The 21,775-nt window shown below is 37.3% G+C and overlaps 1 protein-coding gene across 6 annotated transcripts in view; it reads right to left on the reverse strand.

The window, feature by feature from the left end:
- The window catches only part of RNF2 (ring finger protein 2), a 100,328-nt gene that overhangs the window by 13,951 nt on the left and 64,602 nt on the right, over positions 1-21,775 (reverse strand). For 2 of the 6 annotated variants that reach the window (XM_039256617.1, XM_039256618.1), the window contains exon 2: positions 18,687-18,765. The exons of the other annotated variants lie outside the window; for them this stretch is intronic. In XM_039256617.1, coding sequence (XP_039112548.1) covers positions 18,687-18,690 — 4 coding nt within the window. In that variant the 5' untranslated portion in view covers positions 18,691-18,765. The remainder of the gene's footprint in view (positions 1-18,686; positions 18,766-21,775) is intronic. 6 annotated transcript variants of the gene reach the window in all.

Here is a 21,775-nt window from a genome sequence, read left to right on the forward strand (position 1 = left end):
AAAGTTTGACTTCCTCTTTGCCAATTCTGATGCCTCTGATTTCCTTTTGTTGTCTGATGGGTGATGCTAGGACTTCCAGCACTATGTTAAACAACAGTGGTTGAGAGTGGACATCCCTGTCATGTTCCTGATAATGTTTACTTATTTTTAAGAGAGACAGAGTATGAGTGGGAGAGGGGCAGAGAGAGACAGATCCACAGAATCAGAAGCAGGCTCCAGGCTCTGAGCTGTCAGCACAGAGTCTGATGTGGGGCTCAAACCCAGGAACTGTGAGATCATGAACTGAGCCAAAGTTGGATGCTTATCCAACTGAGCCAGCCAGATGCCCCACTCATGGGGAATTTCTAAGATTTCCAAATCCTAACCCCATGTCCCAACCTGTAACTGCTAACCTGGGGCCAAATGTCTCCAGAAAGCTTCCCCAGCAAACTAATGGGAACCATCAAATAAAATAAAGGCCTTCTGCCAAACGCTTACTTCTAGAGATAGCAGTTCTCTTCCATATAACCAAACTGTATCTTACTTAGATATTTGTATTTCTGTGGCAAGCAAGATTCAGGAAATAATTCACAAGTTATTTGTACTTGCAGTTTCCTGGTAATTTGGAAAAACTAGGATCTCCATGGCTTTGAAAAGTTTTCCAGTCTCTGTATATATCTGTATTACAATTATACACATTGTATTGTTCTCCCTGGTATCTGGAGTCTTAAATGCTACTGCAGGGATGCTATTTTACCAAACAATGCAGCAGGTAATCCTGAGACCAAAAAAAGGATACAATCAGGCTGATCATCAAAACCACTATCTCGATTCTTAAGAACATATCAACAGTGTAGATTGGAGTTATATTTAGTGGCCTCTTCTGTGACCTGGCCAAGGAGGGCCAAAAGGGATCTAAGAATTAAAAATTCCATGTTTTTGCCTCAAGATACACACACAGCATATACATATACATGGCTTGAAGGACATGATCCATGTGTAACAGGCAGCTTAAATTTCCACTTTTGGCAGTCACTGAACAGATAAGCTCTAGAGAATTAGTTCCTCTTGCTTTAGGTCAATATACGGTGTCATTTAGATTTAATTTAAAGTCACTCTTTCCCAAAATCACATATAACCTTTCTTTTACTTTCATTTGGTAAGAAGCTGCATTTCTCCCTTGTTGTTCTTGATGTTCTCCCTTGCCCAGGCCAAGAATATAAAATACACTTAGTTTTTGTTTTTCAGATGAGAATGAACTGCGATTTTAATGAACAGTATTTGAGAATTATCTATGTGTAGATATTACTAGTACACAGAGGCAATAAGAATGGATCACCTAGAAATAATCATAATCTGAAAGGACAGAGCACAGAGATGAAGCCAGTGAAGATGAAGCCAGATGAAGGTGTCAGAAAAAATAATCTTAAGAGATTCTTTCCAGCAACAGGAATGTGCTACACCTAGACTACTGCCTGATGATCCTTGCAGGACAAGAGAAAAAGATCTAAGTCTACCTGGCCCAATTCTCAATTATCACACCTAAATTACACTTCTGAATAAGAGATCCCCAACAAAACAGAAATGTTTCCTGCACAAAGTAGGGTCTCACTTTTGTGAGGAGAATATACAAATGAAAAGTTAGTATTAGCTTGAACAAGATAACTTGGCAGAAACAGAAATCAATGTGATAAAAGACCTAGTTACAGGCGGATTTTGAAAGCTTGCAGCTGTAAAAACCAATGGCGAAAAAGTATCAATACAATATTTAGAATGTTCTTTTAGAGACTACAAATACTTGGGTTGGCACTTTCATGTTGACTTTGCACATCTTCAAATTTATGGCAGGCAGATCACGCAATCCTTTCGCAAAGGCTCAACGTCGTTTCAAAAGCTTTTTCAACACAGCACCTTCAAGAAGTGACTACCCATAAAGAGCAGAATATGCAAAAGAGATGAAAAATCCCTATGCATCTTCAGAATGATATTAAGTTTATATTTTCTAAAACAAGAAAAAGGTTAGACTTCTGGTTTTCCAATTCCACATGTTAGTCACCACTTTGTCCTAACAAGTAAAAAAGCAGTAGAGACTAAAAAATCAACAACTTTTCTTGGATCCACAGCAAGGGGAGGACACGAGGCAAACCACTGCCCCCAAGACTGGAAAGAGAATACAAGGAATCTCAGCTTGCCAGAGCAACTCAGGAGTGGAAACTCCAACAGGATCCAGGGTCAGGAAGGTAAATCTGAACTACAATTAAATTGCTGGAGGCTCAGTGCAGCTAAGTCTGATAGTTAAAAACTCTAGGCAGACCCAGTCACAGGGGTAGCCCCAAAATATGAAATTTACCTCCAGAAGCTTGACCAGATTCCCACAGTGAATAGGAAATATCCCTTTATGCTTGCCAGAGAAGTCTGTTCTTAATAAGGCCTGCCTTCAGGGAAAACTAGTTATTCAGAACCTAACATGCTAGTATATTATCAGAACCTGACTGACCTAGGGAAAGGAGAGTACCCAATTCCAGCCCATTCTAACAATCCTGTTCCACCTGAAAGAGGAGGGAATAAACTGAAACCACTAGTAGAGTTCACAGTCCAAAGTATTAGTCTCACTAAAAAAGACTGAGACTACAAGACTGTAAAGCCCTTTCTCTCCCCCTACATCTCACCACCACATAACTACAGGCCTATATACAGCAGTTCCTTGCACCCAGTACATCATACCTGGTTATCTAGAAAAAAATTATAGGGCATTTTGTACCAAAAGACAAAAACCACAATTTGAAGAGACAAAACAAGCGTAAGAACCAGACATGGCAAAATAGTACTGGAATTATCAGACCCCAGGAATTTAAAACTACTATGATTAATATGTGAAGGGCTCTTAATGAGTCAAATAGACAGCATACAAGAATACATGGGCAATGCAAGCAGGGAGATGGAAATCCTAAGGAAAAAAGCAATAAGAAATGCTGGAGATCAAAACACTGTTATAGACATGAAGAATGCTTTCATGAGCTTATTGGTAGCCTGGATACACCTCAAGCAAGAACTCTGAGCTAGAGGATGACAGATCAACAGATTCCTCAAAAACTGAAAAAGAACAAAGACAAAAACAAAACAAAACCCACCAAAAACAAAAAGCCCAGAACAGAATATTCAAGGACTGTGAGTTAACCTCAAAAGATGTAATACATATGTAATGGGGATATCAAGAGGAAAAAAAAAAAAAAGAGAAAAGGAACAGAATAATTGAAACAATGACTGAGAATTTATGTCTCATAACAATGAGGTCATTTGAACAATGACCCAAAATTAATGTCAGATACCAAACCACAGATCCAACAGGCTCAGAGAACACCAAACAGAATAAATGGCACAAGAACTACACCATGGCATATCATTTCCATCCTACAGAAATTCAATGATAAAGAAAAGATTTCTGAAAGAAGTCACTGGAAATGGTTACTTTCTAAATTAAAAAAAGATGCAAAGTACAAAGTTGTCCTGCACTTTAGGCTTACTTGCATTATTACACTGGCTTACATGTCTGCTCCACTGACTTAATATATCTTAGTGCTTTCTCCTACACCTAGAAATGAGCCTGCTTTTTGATAGAAGTTAAATATGTAAAGAAAAATGTTGGGGCGCCTGGGTGGCTTAGTCGGTTAAGCGTCCGACTTTCGCTTAGGTCATGATCTCGCAGTTTGTGGGTTTGAGCCCTGCGTCAGGCTCTGTGCTGACAACTAGTTCAGAGCCTGGAGCCTGTGTCTAAGTCTGTGTCTCCCTCTCTCTCTGACCCTCCCCTGCTCATGCTCTCTCTCTCTCTCTCTCTCTCTCCTAGAAATAAATAAAACATTAAAAAAAATTTTTAAAAAAAGATAGAAAAATGTTTGGAAAGGAAAAAATGAATCTTAAATGATATATAACGGTAGAGAATTTCTGCTTACTAAAAGTGACCTTACATGATTTAACCAGGCATCTTCAAATTGGAGTATGCATATATACTCCTGACCTATGCAAAAGCTTTCCGGGGGGCTATTCAGGGCCAGGATAGTTTTCAAATAATTTAATTTACAGATTATCAATTCTCTTTAAGTATTTCTACCCAAATCCATCTAACTAAGAACAGGACTAGGTTTCTGGGTAGGTCTCTCTCCCTGCCCTAATCCTTTCATAAGATTACAAATCATTCATTCACTCATTCAAATATTGATTTATCTATTGCACCCCATGTACAAGCTGCTAGGAATACCAACAATAAGCAGAACAAACATGCATACAGTAAATTAATGATTCTTAAGTGCTATATAAAAGATACAAAAAAGGAACCTGGGTTATACAATCAATAGGAGAAAAGCAGCTTTGTAAGATAGGGGGATCAAGAAAGGACTTTCAAGAGAACAGACATGCTGGATGGGGCACCTAAGTGGCTCAGTCAGTTAAATGTCTGACTTTGGCTTAGGTCATGATCTCACAGATAATGAGTTCGAGCCCCACAGTGGGTTCTGTGTTGACAGCTCAGAGCCTGAAGCCTGCTTCAGATTCTGTGTCTCCCTCTTTCTGCCCCCACCCTGCTTGTACTCTCTCAAAAATAAAATAAACATTAAAAATTAAAAAAAAAATAGACATGCTGGGAAAAAAAAGGTCAATGTGGCTGGTAAAGAGGAAAACGAGAAGAGGTTACAGAGCTAAAGAGAGGTGACATTCTCAAGAGTCAAATGAGATTAATAATATATGGGATGTATAATGAGTGAAACTTCCCTCAGAAATATTTATAATCTTCAATTTTTAATAAAACCATAAAACTGAAAAAGGCATTAGAAATTAGAATATAAGCCCAAAGAAATGGAAAAGTGATCATTATAAAAGCATAAAGCAAACAGAAACAAGTTAAAAAATAAAAAACAAAAAAAATCGGGACTTGTTCATGAAAGCAAAATTTAACTAGCTTTGATAGAAAAGGAAAAAGAAAATGCACAAAGTTATAAAATATATTAAAAATTTTTTTTTCATGTTTTATTTACTTCTGAGAGAGGGAGAGAGACAGCATGAGCAGGGGAGGGTCAGAGAGAGAGAGGGAGACACAGAATATGAAACAGGCTCCAGGTCTGACCTGGCTATCAGCACAGAGCCTGATGTGGGGCTCGAACCCACAAACCGTGAGATCATGACCTGAACCGAAGTTGGATGCTTAACCGACTGAGCCACCCAGGCACCCCTAAAATATATTTTTACAATTAGATTAGACTACTATATTCCACTTTATATCAATAAATAAATTCAACTATTCCTAATTAAAAGACCAACACTCTGGTCTTCTAATAAGTTAGAAATAGATGGAAACATTTTTTTTTTGAGAGTGAGAGTGAGAGTGAGAGAGAGAGAGAGAGAATGAGCAGGGAGGGACAGAAAGAGAGAGGGGGACACAGAGAGAGGGAGTCAGAGAATCCCAAGCAGACTCTGTGCTATCAGCACAGAGCCCAATGTGGGGCTCAAACCCATGAACCCTGAGATCATGACATGAGCTGAAATCAAGAGTTCAACACGTAATCAATTGAGCCACCCAGGTGCCCCTGAAATAGATGAAAACAGTCTTAACTTAATGAAGATATATATACCAGAAGCCCCAAGGTTAAAACTTTTGAAGATCCTATTTTAAAAGTCGGGGGGGGGGGGAACAAGACTGCATTTCTGCTGTTAAGTCTACCATATGCCCCGCGCCCCCCCCCCCCCCAAGAACAGGGAAGTAGGACACTGGAAAAGGAAGTGACAAAAGTATCAGCTGTAGATAATATAAATACCTAGAAAATCCAGTAGAATCAAATGAAAAAGTTATTGTAACGACAACAAAATGTAGCAACATGATGGCTTCAATAGAGAATACATGCCAAAAAAAACCATAAATTCCTATAAACCAGGAATAAACATTCAGAATGCTTTTTTTTTTGATGATCCCATTACCATTCACAAGAGCAACAAAAGCTATAAAATATTTAGGAGTAAATTTCATGAAATATTGACAAAAAATTCTACAACTTAACTGAAAGACATTAAGGGGGACATGAACTGGATAAACATATATGTAAACATAAATCCAATGCAATGCAATCCCAAAGTATCAATATACATAATGATGCTAAAATTCACCTGAATAATGCACAAGAACACTCAGAATATTTTTAAAAAGAAGAGGAATCAGGTAGACCTTCCTTCTAATATTAAAACTTCATGAAGAGCAACACTCTGGTCTACAGAAAACATGATTTTAATGCAACAAAACAAAGGGTTCAAAAACAGACATGTGAATTTATGTAATTTAAGATATTTTAAGAAGAATTTAAATACTTAAATTTTAAAAAATTAAATCAGACATACCTAAACAAATAAATCAACAACTCCAAAAGGATTAAACATTTTTAAAAATCTATAATTTTGAAGGGGTACATGCACCCCAATGTTTACAGCAGCACTATCAACAACAAAGTATGGGAAGAGCCCAAATGTCCATCAAGTGACGAATGGATACAGATGTGGTATATATATATACAATGGAGTATTATTCAGCAAACAAAAAGAATGAAATCTTGCCATTTGCAACTATGTGGATGGAACTAGAGGGTATTATGCTAAGTGAAATGAGTCAGAGAAAAACAATTATATAGGACTTCACTCATATGAGGAATTTTATAAAACAGATGAACATAGGGAAGAGAAGCAAAAATAATATAAAAACAGGGAGGGGGACAAACTACAAGAGACTCAAATATAGAGAACAAACAGAGGGTTGCTGGAGGGGTTGTGAGAGAGGGATGGGCTAAATGGGTAAGAGGCATTAAGGAATCTAATCCTGAAATCACTGTTGCACTATATGCTAACTTGAATGTAAATTAAAAAATTAAAAAATTAGGGGCGCCTGGGTGGCTTAGTCGGTTAAGCGTCCGACTTTCGCTTAGGTCATGATCTCGCAGTTTGTGGGTTTGAGCCCTGCGTCAGGCTCTGTGCTGACTGCCAGCTCAGAGCCTGGAGCCTGTTTCAGAGTCTGTGACTCCCTCTCTCTCTGACCCTCCCCTGCTCACGCTGTCTCTCTCTCTCTCTCTCCTGGAAATAAATTTAAAAAAATTAAAAAAACTATATAAGGGTAGAATGCCTGCTACAATTAAGAAGGCAGGCTAGGGGCACCTGGGTGGCTCAGTTGGTTAAGCATCCAACTTTGGCTCAGGTAATGATCTCATGGTTCGTGGGTTCGAGCCCTGTGTCAGGCTCTGTGCTGACATCTCAGAGCCTGGAGCCTGCTTCAGATTCTGTGTCTTCCTCTCTCTCTGCCCCTGCTCTGCCCACTCTCAAAAATAAATAAACATTAAAAAAAATTTTTAAAAAGAAAAAGGCAGGCTAATAAGCAAGATGCAACACTAGAATACTTTGAGTAGTTCAGATTTCACCTCATAATTTTTTTTAAACTTATATACAAAAACAAGGAAAGTTACCACAAGCAAAATAAATGGATAAGCAACAGGGAGAAAATATTTGCAACATAAATAACAAAGCAAATATCCATAATGTACACTGAATCCTCTCCCAAGACAATTTAAAAGACAACTCAATATAGGCAAAATGACTGTGCTTAACTTCACTAATCCCTAAACTGCAAATCAAAATGCAGTTATCTACATAAGCTCTATTTCTTGTCTATGATACTAACAAAAATTAAGATACTAACAATACAGTACGTGTTCAAATATGCAGAAAACAGGAACTCTCAAATCCAGAAGTGTACAATGTCATGGTTTTGGGGCCAGAGCATTTACAGTATTTGACCTTAGGAATGTACATCTTAAAATGGAAACTGGATAAATTAAGCTATACAATTGTTACAGAAATCTCTATGGAAACACACACCCATTGTTAAATTTATTATCTTTGATCAACATATAATTAAGGTTGATACCATTTTATCCACATCCTTTAGAAGTGTTAGAGTAGACAAATCAGCTCAGAGCTTCCATACATGTATTTTAACATGCATAGGTACCTTAAACTCTAAAATAATCTCATTTATTCTTTTTAAAAAAAATCAATTAGGAGCACCTGGGTGGCTCAGTCAGTTAAGCATCCAACTTCAGCTCAGGTCATGATCTCACGGTTCGTGGGTTCGAGCCCCACGTCGGGCTCTGTGCTGACAGCTCAGAGCCTGGAGCCTGTTTCAGATTCTGTGTCTCCCTCTCTCTCTGACCCTCCCCTGCTCCCACTCTGTCTCTCTCTCAGAAATAAATTTAAAATTTTTTTTAATTTAAAAATCAATTAAATTAACAGCTGTAAAATTAAAAGACAGTATCTGTTAAACACAGATGCCAGTGAAAGAGAACATACAAAAGAACAGTCTCTGCTCTTTCGCCAAATCAAAAAATAACACTGCACTCTAGTGGCTAAATCTTCACCTCTCAGAGCAGCCTGAATCTATCAAAAAAAAATTTTACTGTATTTGTTTGACCTTATAATGGTTCTCTTGGGAAATTTATCCAACAAAAATTCTCATACAGGTATGCAATAAATATACACACAAGAATGGAGATCACAGCATTGTTTGGGATAGCAAAAAATCGTAGAAATCTATGTCTGTCAATAGGAATATGGCTAATTAGGATATAGCCAGAGCACACAGTATTTCGTAGCTATACATACCGACATGGAATTCAACATAAGTACACAACATACATTAACTTTTTACAAAGTTGTAGGGCAAAATATAGACTATTATCCTATTTCAGCAATTAAAAAAAATCCAAACACCTAAATGGAGGTTTGTGATTTTGAGTTCTGTTCACTATGTGTCAGCCATATTTGCCATCTTTATCAATCTTGCCAAGTTCATTCTCGTTTTAGAATTTTTTTTTAATTAAAAACAAAAACTGTTTTATTTTTTGAGACCGGGGAGAGGCAGAGAGAGAAGAGGACAGAGGATCAGAAGGAGGCTATGCGCTGACAAACTGACAGCAGCAAGCCCGAACATGACCTAGAGCATGAACGGAGATCGTGATCTGTGTGGAAGAGAATGCTCAACCAACCAAGCCACCCAGGCGCCCCTCATTAGAATCTTTTTACTAGTGCATCCCTTCCGTCTGGAACAGAACACTTTCTTCCCCTCCTGCTCAAGATTTTGCCGTAGCTAGCTCCTTTATGCATTCTAACAAAATTCTAATCTTTTTCTCATGTCTTTTTTTCCCCCACCACAACACTTTTACAGCCTTTAAGCTTCTTGAACGCAGGGTATTTATTTATTCATCCCAACACCCCCAGTACCTGGCACTGTGCCTGGCATAGAGTAGTTATTCAATAAATAGCTGCTGAAGAACTCAACAACAGTGATGACTAAAGGAGTTCAAACGAGGCAACCTTAACATTTCACATTTTCATGACCAAACATATACTTCAAATTAACATGGGGAAAAAGTAGGACAAAAGGAATAATTATCGGTTGGTCTGTTTTCTATGTATAAAGATAGTATTTTTAATGTATCTGCATGGTTAGGGCTATTTGAGCAAACAAATCTGTCCTTCAAAAAAAAGAAGTCTCGAAATTAAATAATAACTGAATTGATATTACCTCCCTAGAAATATGTGTTTATACCTCAGGGGGTGTGAGACTACATTCATGGGTTATAAATTCTGACATCTGATCTTCCCATACCCCCTCCCCACGTTCATTTACATTCCAAAGATTAAGAACCTAAGATTCTCCCCATCTGTAACCAGAGAATTTGTTTATACTAAGGAACAAAGGTTTCCCTTCCTCTTTCAGAGGGTAACACCTCTACAAGCTCCCAGATTCATATTTCCCAGGTTCCTTATCTACCAAATGAATATCCATGTCTCAATGCATCACTCTGAGAGGGAAGAACTGGGGCAAAGGAGTTATTAATGTAATAATTAATCCATCCCTGCCCCAGAAATTTTGCTTACTTTCAGGATAATATGAATGAATATAGCTATTAAAAATCTATCATTTGAACAAAATTTCATTCATAAAACTTACCATGTGATTCAAGGTTTAATAACAAATTTTTAAAATGAACATAAAAATTATTTTTTCAGGACAAAAATACATTAAATCCCCAACTGAGAAACTAAAATTCCATTCTAAGCTTTTCCATTAAAAACATACTACACTTAAGTAATGAATTTAATGAAGTGTAAGAACTACTGGAAAATTTGTATTTGTATACTAGATTTAATGATGTTATACATTTGTCTTTAGAAGACTAGTCTAGAAACCTAGCCATTAATCACAACATTGTTCCTACATAAATATTCATTTAATGGTACCTGGCAAATAAAGTACAGGCTCCCTAAAGTGCAATTTTTTTTTTTTATCCCATTCCTTATCTACAACCCTTACACTGATTGAGGGGAGTATTACAAGACATGGCAAAGAAGAGGTTTCATGTAAAACTGAAAACAAGGGGGCCTGGGTGGCTCAGTCGGTTGAGCATCGGACTTCGCCTCAGGTCATGATCTCACGGTTTGTGGGTTCAAGCCCTGCGTCAGGCTCTGTGCTGACAACTAGTTCAGAGCCTGGAGCCTGTTTCAGATTCTGTGTCTCCCTCTCTCTCTGCCCCTCCCCTGCTCGTGCTCGCTTGTTCTCTCTCTCTCTCTCTCAGAAATAAATTTTAAAAAAATTAAAGAAATTTTTAAAAAAAAATAAAATTTGAAAACAGGTTTGCATTCAACTCTTGAGACTCCCAGGACCCTCAAATCCCCTGAGTGGGCCACACATTTGCTCCCAGGACCATTCTCTAGACCCCCTAGAAGGAAAAACAGAACCACTAAACGATAAATTCCTCAAAAATAAGGTCAGAGAACTTTATATTTTAGGGATGTCTTTATGTTATGGTACAACAAATGAGACAGCTAGAAAGCACAGTAAGTGATTTCTGGAACTAGATCAGTTTGCATTTGCATCCCAGTGATGGCAGCTACTGGCTAAGGATTGACACCCAAATTTCTTGAGGCTTTTTTTTTTTTAATCTGCAAAGCGACAAAAATTTTCAGGGTCACTAGCAAAGTTGAATAAGATGCTCTTATTAAAATGCCTGGCATATTCTACAAATGATGGTCATAAAATGGAGAGGGTTTAAGAGCCCTCCCCACAACATGTAAGAGATTAAGGAGTAGCTAAGTAATTGTTCTCCCTAACATATTGAAAATTGTACATTAATCCTCTTTCAAAAATAATAATTAAGGGACGCCTGGGTGGCTCAGTTGGTTAGGCGTCTGACTTCGGCTCAGGTCATTATCTCACGGTTCGTGGGTTTGATCCCCGCATCGGGCTCTGTGCTGATACCAGCTCAGAGCCTGCAGCCTTCTTCAGATTGTGTGTGTGTGTGTTTATGTGTGTGTGTGTGTCTCTGTGTGTGTGTGTCTCTCTCTCTGACCCTCCCCTGCTCACACTACCCTCCACCTCAAATAAAACATTAAAAATTTTTTAATTTAAAAAAATAATTATTTTAGAAAGGAACAAAAAAATGTTTGGTTATGTGCCTCATGTGATAAAAAAAAAAAAAAAAAGATCAATCAGCAGGCCAATTAATCCAAGACTACTCCTTAAGGTGCTTTCAGTAACAAAAAATTGCCAGAAAGATTTGTCAGTTGTCTACAGCTAATACATTGTACGTGGCTCAATACTAAGTATAGTTCCTGGAGGCTTAAAAGAAAAAGAGAATACTGGATAGAGACATTTCTGACCCACATTTCATTAGAAACTTGTGGAATCTTTATAAAAGGGACACAAAATGACATCAAGAAGTGCTTCTTGAACAACAGTTTTGAAGGACTTCAGAACAGACATTCATATGGATGTTTCTTGGATGATCCCTCCCCCTCCTCAAACACAATCTTTGAGGGGATTAAGATAATAGAGGTCAAGTACACTGGTGTCTGATCATTAAGGATACAGGGAGAAAGTGTTACAAACTTACATGGCCTTTCTCCTTTGGTCAGATTCCCAATATACCAAAGTCTCAAGCAATACCCCAAGCACCATTCTGGGTCATTATTAACTCATAACTTAATTCTCAATGAGACCTCACATATACATTTTCTATAGTATGGCAGAAGGAAGAATTCATATTAAGTAGCAGATCGGCAGGCAAAAAGGCTGACAATTGTGCTGTAAAATTTTAGGAGTCTAAACTATACTCTCACCAAAGTATAGCTATAACAAAGCAACCACAGGGGACTTCCAGACTGGATAAAACCATTTTCAAAAAAAAAAAGAGGGCTTTAAATATATTTCGAGCTAAAACTTCAGAATTCTGTGCTTAGAAATGTTCACCAGTTGCTTTAGTCATAAAAATTGCCTGATCTACTCAGAATATTTGAAATAGAACTAAAAACTAATATGAGTGAGCTGTAAAATATACACCCCAAAAAGAAACATGAGTTTAGGTAAGTGGGGTTGTTTAGAAATGTCCATTTACACTTTGAAAAATGATTGCTGTAGGGGCGCCTGGGTGGCTCAGTCGGTTAAGCATCCAACTTCGGCTCGGGTCATAAACTCACAGGTTCTTGAGTTCGAGCCCTGCATTGGACGCTGTGCTAATAGCTCAGAGCCTGGAATCTGCGTCCTGCTTTAGACTCTGTCTCCGTCTCTCTCTGCCCCCTCCCCTCACTCCCAGCCCCCTCCCTTGCCTTGCACGCGCGCTCGCTCTCTCTCTCTCTCTCTCTCTCAAATGAACATAGAGAGAGAGAGAGGAAAAATGATTGCTATATTAGTTTCCTGTAACTCTAGAGTAAATTACCAGTCTCTCAGTTCTGCAGGCCAGAAATTTCACTGGGCCAAAATTAAGGTGCTGGCAGGGCTGTGTTTCTTCTAGAGGTTTTATGGGAAACTCTGTTCCTTATTCTTTCCATCTAGCATTCCTTTGCTTGTCGCCACATGTCTTCTCTTCTGGGTTTGTAATCTCCCTCTGCCTCTTTCATATGACACATTTAGAACCCACACAGATAATCCAGGATAATCTCTTCATAGCAAGACCTTTAATTTAATGACATTTGCAAAGACTTATACACACACACAAATGCATGGGTGCCTCAGCCCCAAAGTAGAACATCACAGATTCCGGGGCGCCTGGGTGGCTTAGTCGGTTAAGCGTCCGACTTTCGCTTAGGTCATGATCTCGCGGTTCGTGGGTTTGGGCCCCGCGTCGGGCTCTGTGCTGACTGCCAGCGCGGAGCCTGGAGCCTGTTTCAGTCTGTGACTCCCTCTCTCTCTGACCCTCCCCTGGTCCCGCTGTCTCTCTCTCTCTCTCTTCTAGAAATGCATAAAACAAAAAAAAAAAAAAAAAAAAAAGAACATCACAGATTCCAAGGATTAGAATGTGGCATCTTTTAGGGGCTGATTTTTTAGCTTACCATAATTGCCAAAAGTAAACTTAATGTACAACCAAGTCCTTGCAGCCAACATTTATTTATGTCTTTATTTTATACATAATTTACTTCCTAAATTTGTTTTTTAAATTGAGAAACATATAGCAGAAAACACAATCATTAGATTATTCCATCTTCCTATGAAGCACTTTTCTTCATTTGAGATTTGCTTCCCTAACCACAAACAAAACTAAGAAACTTTTTATTTTTAAACCAAAAAATTCATCTTTTTCTTACATGGTTATTGTCCCCTCTAAACATGAAGTAAATAAAGGTCATATCAAATTAATTCTCTCAATCTTTAGCCTTTTTTTCTCTTACATTATACAATATGTGAATGAGCAAACTATTTGTTCCTTAATTAGAGCACTGCTTGCTTACAAGATACAGGTGTTTGATTTTTAGAAATTTAGGGGCGCCTGGGTGGCTTAGTCGGTTAAGCGTCCAACTTTCGCTTAGGTCATGATCTCGCGGTTCGAGCCCCGCGTCAGGCTCTGTGCTGACTGCCAGCTCAGATCCTGGAGCCTGTTTCAGTCTGTGACTCCCTCTCTCTCTGACCCTCCCCTGCTCATGCTGTCTCTCTCTCTCCTAGAAATAAATAAAAACATTAAAAAAAAAAAAGACTATAGTACCACTATTAAAAAAAAAAAAAAAGAAATTTATTCAAGACTAAGCAAACCAGGGAGCAGTAATAAATTCTGACTAAGCAATCCAATTGCCATCATAACACTGCCTGCAGTATCACCTCATAAAAACCACCAGCAGCAGTTTAATCTAAAATTACAGCTGTACGACACTAATTTTTGCAAGCTTCTAAAGACACAAAGAAAGTCTTCTTTATTGAAAGAGATACCATTGTGCTAAACATCTGGAATACTCACCTATTACTTTTGGTAACCTTATAATAGCATCTTTATTTAAAAAAGTAATGTAATAAATTCCCTATTGGATTATATCTTTTATATATTGTAGAGCACAGAGCAGGAACCTTTCAAAGATGATTTACCAAATCTTCATCATCCAGTCTTAAGTTTTTGAGTACTGGTAACAAACAATGAGAACTGGTAACAAATGTTATTGTTACCTGAGTTATTCTTACAGGGAAAATAACTGTTTTAGGATCTTTTAAAACAGCAAAATGCAGATCTCGAAAATTTATGTGATCTGTGCGCTTCTACCATACTTATCACCCATCACTGTCTCATCTCCTCTAACAGTACTCCTTCATTTTCTCCAACCTCCACTCCCCCAAGTTTCTTAACAGCCTAATTCAGTCTTTCCCCAAGGCTCCAGAATGCAACTATCAAGGTCTAATATTAGTCAACATCAGTTATATCAGAAACAGCTTTGTTTTCCTTCTGTCCCTCTGCATATCCATATTAGAAGCTAATAGACTCATAAAGAAAAACAGGAGTTCAACAGTTTAGGAAACATTTATTGAGAACTATCATGTGATAGGAAGTGAGACCCTCCAAGAGTTTATTGGCTAGTGGGCCCTGAACATGTTTTCAATATAATTTGGTAAATGTTATAAGAGTACAAAACAAAACAGTCCAATGAAAAGGCAGAAATGGTTTCCCAAAGAGAATCGTCCTTGAAAAAGAGAGACTAAGGTTAAATGGAAGTTAACCAAGGAAAGGAAAGCAATCCAGAAAAGACGATCATAATAAGCAAAGGCACAACTCAGTATGGTGTTATTTGGGAAATTCTAAGTAATTCACTATTAAATGAGGCAAAGAGAGACGTAGGGAGTAGTGGTAGAATTAAACTGTGGAGCAAATTAGGGAGGCCTAAAAGCCATGCAAAGTGATCAGGAAAATCCACAGCTGAATGACAAGGTGAGATTTGCATTTGAGACAAAAGGATCAACTCTGGTACTAGTGGAGGATGGACATGCAGGAGGCGGGAGTATGAGTTAAAGGGCTGTATCACGAGCAATAATCAAAGTTAGAAATGTCTATAATAAGTCTATTAACAGTAAGAATGAATTAGCGGTGGCAAAGCTACACCAAACTTAGGAGGTAAAGTACATGGGGTAAAGGAAACAGGAAAGAGAAGACAGTCACGAGCTCTCAAGGTTGGGGCTGTTTAGATGTTGATGCTAAAAAACAGAACAAAACAGTGAGACAGCAAAACAGGAAATGGTCTTTTTAACACTTCTGTTCAACATATTATATTGGAAGTTCTATCCAGATCAATTAAGCATGAAAAATAAAAGACATCCACACTGGAAAAGAAAAAGTATCTGTTTACATATAATATGATCTTACATACAGTGAACCCTAAAGATTCCACAAAAAAAAGAGTTAAAAAATAAACTGATTTAATGAACTTAGCAAAATTGCTGGGCGAAAATAATCAACACACAAAAATCAGTTGCATTTCTATACACTAACAGCCTGAAAAGGAAATCAAGAAAACAATTCCATTTAGAAAAGAATCAAAAAGAATACTACAAACGAATTTAACTAAGGTGGCAAAGATTTATACATTCAAAATTATAAAACACTGTTGAAGGAAATTAAAGATGTAAGTAAATGGGAAGGTATCCCATCCCATGTACAATATTAAATTCAAAAGACTTAATATTGTTAAGATGACAGATTAGCCCAAAGCAATCTACAGATTCAATGTAATCCCTGTCAAAATCCTGACGTTTTTTGCAGAAATTGAAAAACCCATTGTAACATTCATATAGAACTCAAGGAACCCCAAACAGCCAAAATAACCCTCAAAAAGAAGTCTGATGACTCCTAATTCCTGATTTCAAAATTCAGTACAAAGCTACAGTAATCAAACTAACTTGGTATTGGCACAAAGACAGACATACAGATCAAATCAAAGGAGCAGAATACAAAGCCCAGAAGTAAATCCTCATGTACATGGTAAATTATTTTGACAAGAATACTGAGATGATTCTTGGTCAGTTTCTTCAACAAAAAGTGCTGGGAAAACTGGATATCCCCACATGAAAGAGAATGAGGTTAGACCACAGCCTTCTTCCATTGACAAACATTAACTCAAAATAGATCAGAGATCTAAATGTTAACTAAAACTATAAAATTCTTAGAAGAAAACATGAAGGAAACTCTTCAGGGCACTGAATTTAATGATTTTTTTTGGATAGGACACCAAAAGCACAGACTTTGATGAATTGGAATTTTTAACCTTTTATGAGCACCTTTATGGGCACTCAGTCCAGAATGCAACTCTTGATCTCATGAGTTCAAGCCCCAACCACATTGGGTCTTACTTAAAAAATAAATAAATAAATAAATAAATAAATCTTTACTACATCAAAGTCATTATCAAGAAAGTGAAAAGGCAATCCACAAAACAAGAAAATATTTGCAAATCACGTATCTGATAAAATATTAATATCTAGAATATATGAAGAATTACTAAAGCCACCAAAAAACTCAATTAAAACAATGGGTGGGGCACCTGGATGGCTCAGTTGGTTAAGCCTCTAGCTTTGGATATGCCCCTCAGGTTCATTTCATGATCATCTCACTGGTTTGGTTCTGTTCAGTTTATGAGATGGAGTTCAAGCCCCGCCTACATCAGGTTCAGTGAGCACTCCTTTTCTCAAAATAAATAAAATTTAAAATACAATATTTAAGGGGTGCCTGGGTGGCTCAATAAGCTAAGCATGTGACTTCAGCTCAAGTCATGGTCTCACAGTTTGTGGGTTCAAGCCCTCTGTTGAGCTCTGTGCAGAACCTGGAGTCTGCTTTGAATTCTGTTGTCTTCCTCTCTCTCTGCCCCTCCCCTGTTCACGCTCCTTTCTCTCACTCAAAAATAAATAAACATTAAAAAAATACTTAAAAATTCTTAAAATTAAACAATGGTAAAGGCTTGAATAGACACATTTCTCTAGACAAGATATAGAAGGCCAACAGGCACATGAAAAAAATGTTCAAGATCACTAATCACTAGAAAGATACAAATCAGGGGCAGGAAGATGGCTCAGTCAGTTGAGCATCTGATGTTGGCTCAGGTCATGATGTCACAGTTGGTGGGTTCAAGCCCTGCACTGGGTTCTGGCACTGACAGCTCAGAGCCTGGAGCCTGCTTCAGATTCTGTGTCTCCCTCTCCATCTGTCCCTCCTCAGCTTGTATGCAATGCTCTTTCTCTCTCAAAAATAAACATTAAAAAAAAAAAAGATGCAAATCAAAACGAGATATCACACTTCATACACATTAGGATGGCTATGTGACTGTTATTAAAAAAAAAAAACAAAAAAACAGAAAACTACAAGTGTTGGTGAAGATATGGCAAAACTCAAACCTTAGTGCATTAACGGTGGGAATGTAAAATGACACAGCCGTTTTTGAATAAAGTACGGAAAGTCCCTCAAAAAGTGAAATACAGAATTATCATATGATCCAGCAATTCCAACTCTAGGTATATATCTGAAAGAACTGAAAGCAGGGACTAAAACAGGTATCTGTACACCCATGTTCTTAACATTTATTCACAATAACCATAAGGTATAAACAATTCAAATGGCTATCATAGATAAATGGGCAAACAAAATGTAGTAGATACATATAATGAAATACTGTTCTGCCTCAAAATGAAATGAAATTCTAATGCACACTACACATGGATGAACCTTTCAAACATTATTCTAAGTTAAAAAAAAAAAAAAAAAAAGCCAAACACAAAGGAACAAAGATTGTATGATTCCACTTACATGAAATACCAGAATAGTCAAATTCATAGAAAGTAGAATAATGGTTACCAGGGACTGGGGGGAGAAGCTAATGAAGAATTTGTATTACTGAATATAAAGTATCAGTTTGGGATGCAGAGAAAGTTATGGAGATGTATAGTGGTGATGGTTACAAAACAATGTGAATGTACTTACTGCCACTGAATTCCACAATTAAAAATGGCAAATTTTATATTATGTGTATTTTACCAAAATAAAAAAGGTTTAAAAATGTTTAAAAAAAAAAAAAAAAGGAAATGAGGGGCACCTGGGTGGCTCAGTCGGTTAAGCATCCGACTTCGGCTCAGGTCGTGATCTCACGATTCATGGGTTCGAGCCCCACATCGGGCTCTGTGCTGACAGCTAGCTCAGAGCCTGGAGCCTGCTTCTGATTCTGTGTTTCCCTTTCTCTGACCCTCCCCTGCTCACACACTCTCTCTCTCTCTCATAAACAAATAAAACATTAAAAAAAATTTAAAAATAAAGGAAATGGTATGCATTTTCTAGGAAGGGATGAAAAGTTGAATTCAGTTTCGGATTTACTGCATATGAGAAGGTACATACACATAGGTGATTCAGAAGAATTAACACATCTGAAGCATGGAAGGTTCTGGTGGAAAATTTGAGCTTATAGTAGTCAAAACTGTAAGAGAAAAGAACACACAGAAGAATGAAAAGTGGAGTAAGGATCAAAGAAAACTCTGGGCTTGTTAACTGAACTCACAAGCATAAGATGAGTACTATTAAAAATTATCCCACCTATCAGTGTCATGAATTATCTGCACCTGGTTCAAAACAGCTTGTCAGCAAAACTACTCAACAGGAAGAAACCTACTGGTGAACCTCAACCCTGCTATATAAACTACTCTTTGAACACAAGACAAAAATCAAAGTATGAAATTCTTCCAGAGCTCAAATAAGAACCTATTTCACAGGATCCTGTTAAGAATATGATAGCTATTCTTGTTACAAAATGAGACAATGCAGCCTATCCTATCCAGCCTACATTTCTAACAAAAAGAAAAAGAACTGTGTACTGTTCCTGAGGGGTAATAAACATGAATCATGATTTACTATATAGAGCTAATTTACACTTTGGGCTATGATATCAATTTAAGATACACTAAAATATTCCATTTATAAATTTATAGTGGCCTTCTGAATTAAGCCTCCAACTGTGGTATGCTGAATGGGCCCCCAAAGGTGCCCACAGCCTAATCCCCAGAATTTGTGACTATGTTACTTTACATGACAAAAAGGACTTTGCCAGTGTGATTAAATTAAGAATTTTGAGATGGGGAGATTAACATGGATTATCTGAGTTTGGCTCTATATAATCACAAGAGTTCTTACAAGAGAGAAGGTGAAGTGATAAAGGACAAAGCATAGTAGTCAAAGAGCGAAATCGAAAACGCTATGCTAGTGGCCCGCAGATGGAAGAGGACCCAGGACCAGGAAGTGTCGGCAGCCTCTCTATAAGCTAGAAAGGATAGGATACGAATTCTCTCCTAGAGCTTCCAGAAGAAATGCAGGCCTGCCAACATCTTGAATTTAATCTCTTATGACCCATTTTGGACTTCTGATTGACAGAACCGTAAGATAATAAAGTTGTGTTGTTTTAAAGCCCCTATACTGTGGTAAATTGTTACAGCAACAACAGAAAACTAGCATACCAGCTGACCCATAGAGAAAGCCGTATCATGAGAAAGCTAAGGGCAGACTGAGAGAAACTGGAGAATAAAAAAAAATTAATCAGTTTACTTGCCCAAAGGAGTCCCAGCTTCCACCATAAGAAAATTAAACACATCCAGAAGAAAAAGTCTTCCTCTCCAGAAGTTCTCAAATTTGGCTGAATATAGGTATCAACTGGAGAGCTTTTAAACAATTCTGGGAACAAGGCCCCATTTCAGGCCTATTGAATCATTAACTCAGGGGCTCCTGCTATTGTTAGAAAGTCAGCCAGGTGGTTTTTATGTACGGCCAGAGTTGAAAACTTGCTGACCTAGATAAAGATTCATTCTTAGTGACCTAAGAAACTCATGGCATTTAGAAATACTACTAGAAGTTCCTGAAACTGTCCCCCAAAAAGATGTGGTTCATCATTCATTCATTCACTGGTTTCATGTATGTTTTGCTAACTTTACCTCTTAACGATACGTCATTCTAGGTAAAAAGCTGCCTAAATTACAAAAATAGAAACTACTGGATTCAAAGGCAGGTAAATTTTGTTGTTCTGACAAATACTGCTAAATTGCTATACCAATTTACCCTTCTACCAATTAAGGATTAACATTTTTTCAAGCCTGTCCACTCTAATAGGTAGGAAAACAATATTTCATTGCTGCTTTAACCTGCAAGGCTTCAATCATGAGTGAAGCTAAGTATATTTTCATTGCTTTCTTGATTATTTTTTGGTCTGTTACTTACAACATAACCATTTCTATTCCTTTTTGTCAAGTGACCAACTGTCCATGAGGGTTAAATATCTTTTTCCCAGTTTGTTTTTGTCTTTTCTCTTTGACTTCTTAAGGCCATAGGTTCTATTTTGTATTTATTTTTTAACATATTTATCTTTTCCTCTTTGGCTTCTTTTGAAACCTAAGCCACACTCTAAATCCATTCTCTAAAATATAAAAACATCCACCATCCACCTATACTTTCTTCTAATATTTTCAGTTTCACTTTTTACCTTTAAGAACTCAGGTTCTGCACTCCTTTCCCTGCCACCGTGTAACTGACAACGTTATTTATTGTTTAGTTTATATCTCTTTTCCACTGATAAAGTTACTATGCTAGCATTTTAACTCATAACAAAAAAAGAAAAAATGTATAAATATGGGTATATACATATGTGCTTATATAATGTGTGTGTACACGAAAATTCTAAAATACAAGCTTAACATACTAATTTCTTATAGTCAACAATGAATGTGCTGCCAAACTCAGGTATACAAAATCTACAAATTCCTTAATAGATTATAGAATATGAAAGTAAGCATCAGGCACACTGTTTCCTCCTTTTCCTTTACAAAAGCAATACAACTGTCACGAAGGTTAACTTTTCCTCAAAAGCTGTGATGAACAGTTTCCCCTAGTAGTTTTTCCCATGTTTGTACTCAGCTTTGCAAAATATTTGTTGCCACTAGGTGGAGACAATTTGGTAACAGGAATATTGGTAACTGAAATAGGAGTAGCCATAAATTTTCTACAAATATTGCCCAATGGTAAACTAGGGCTACCCACTTTAGCTGAGGATTCCGTTTCCTTATTTGTAAATTAAAGAATTTAAATAAAGTATCATCAAGAGCCCTTTTAACTCCTAATATTTTGTAGATCAAAAAGCTTGCTTAAATGTCCTTTAAGTACAATGCCTTGAGTCCTGTCCGCTTAAGCTAAAAAGGTATGCTACCGTTAGCAACTTCTTTCAACTTGAATACATCAATCAATCTTCACCAGTTTCCTCTCATCTTTTCAAAGCAGGTCAAAAGAGGCATACTGTTCACACATCTAGCATTCCAAGTCACAACCAAGGCTCTCTGCACTTTTTTTCCTTGTCAAAATAATAGCTGATATCCTTCTTCTCCACATCCATCTGGCTTGTTTGCACACATATTTTAAACAATGAACTAGCTATATTTTTTTCTAGTAACTAG

The sequence above is a fragment of the Hyaena hyaena genome, unplaced genomic scaffold (genome assembly GCF_003009895.1).
Source record: "Hyaena hyaena isolate Hyena2069 unplaced genomic scaffold, ASM300989v1 scaffold_580, whole genome shotgun sequence".
NCBI classification, from domain to species: domain Eukaryota; kingdom Metazoa; phylum Chordata; class Mammalia; order Carnivora; family Hyaenidae; genus Hyaena; species Hyaena hyaena.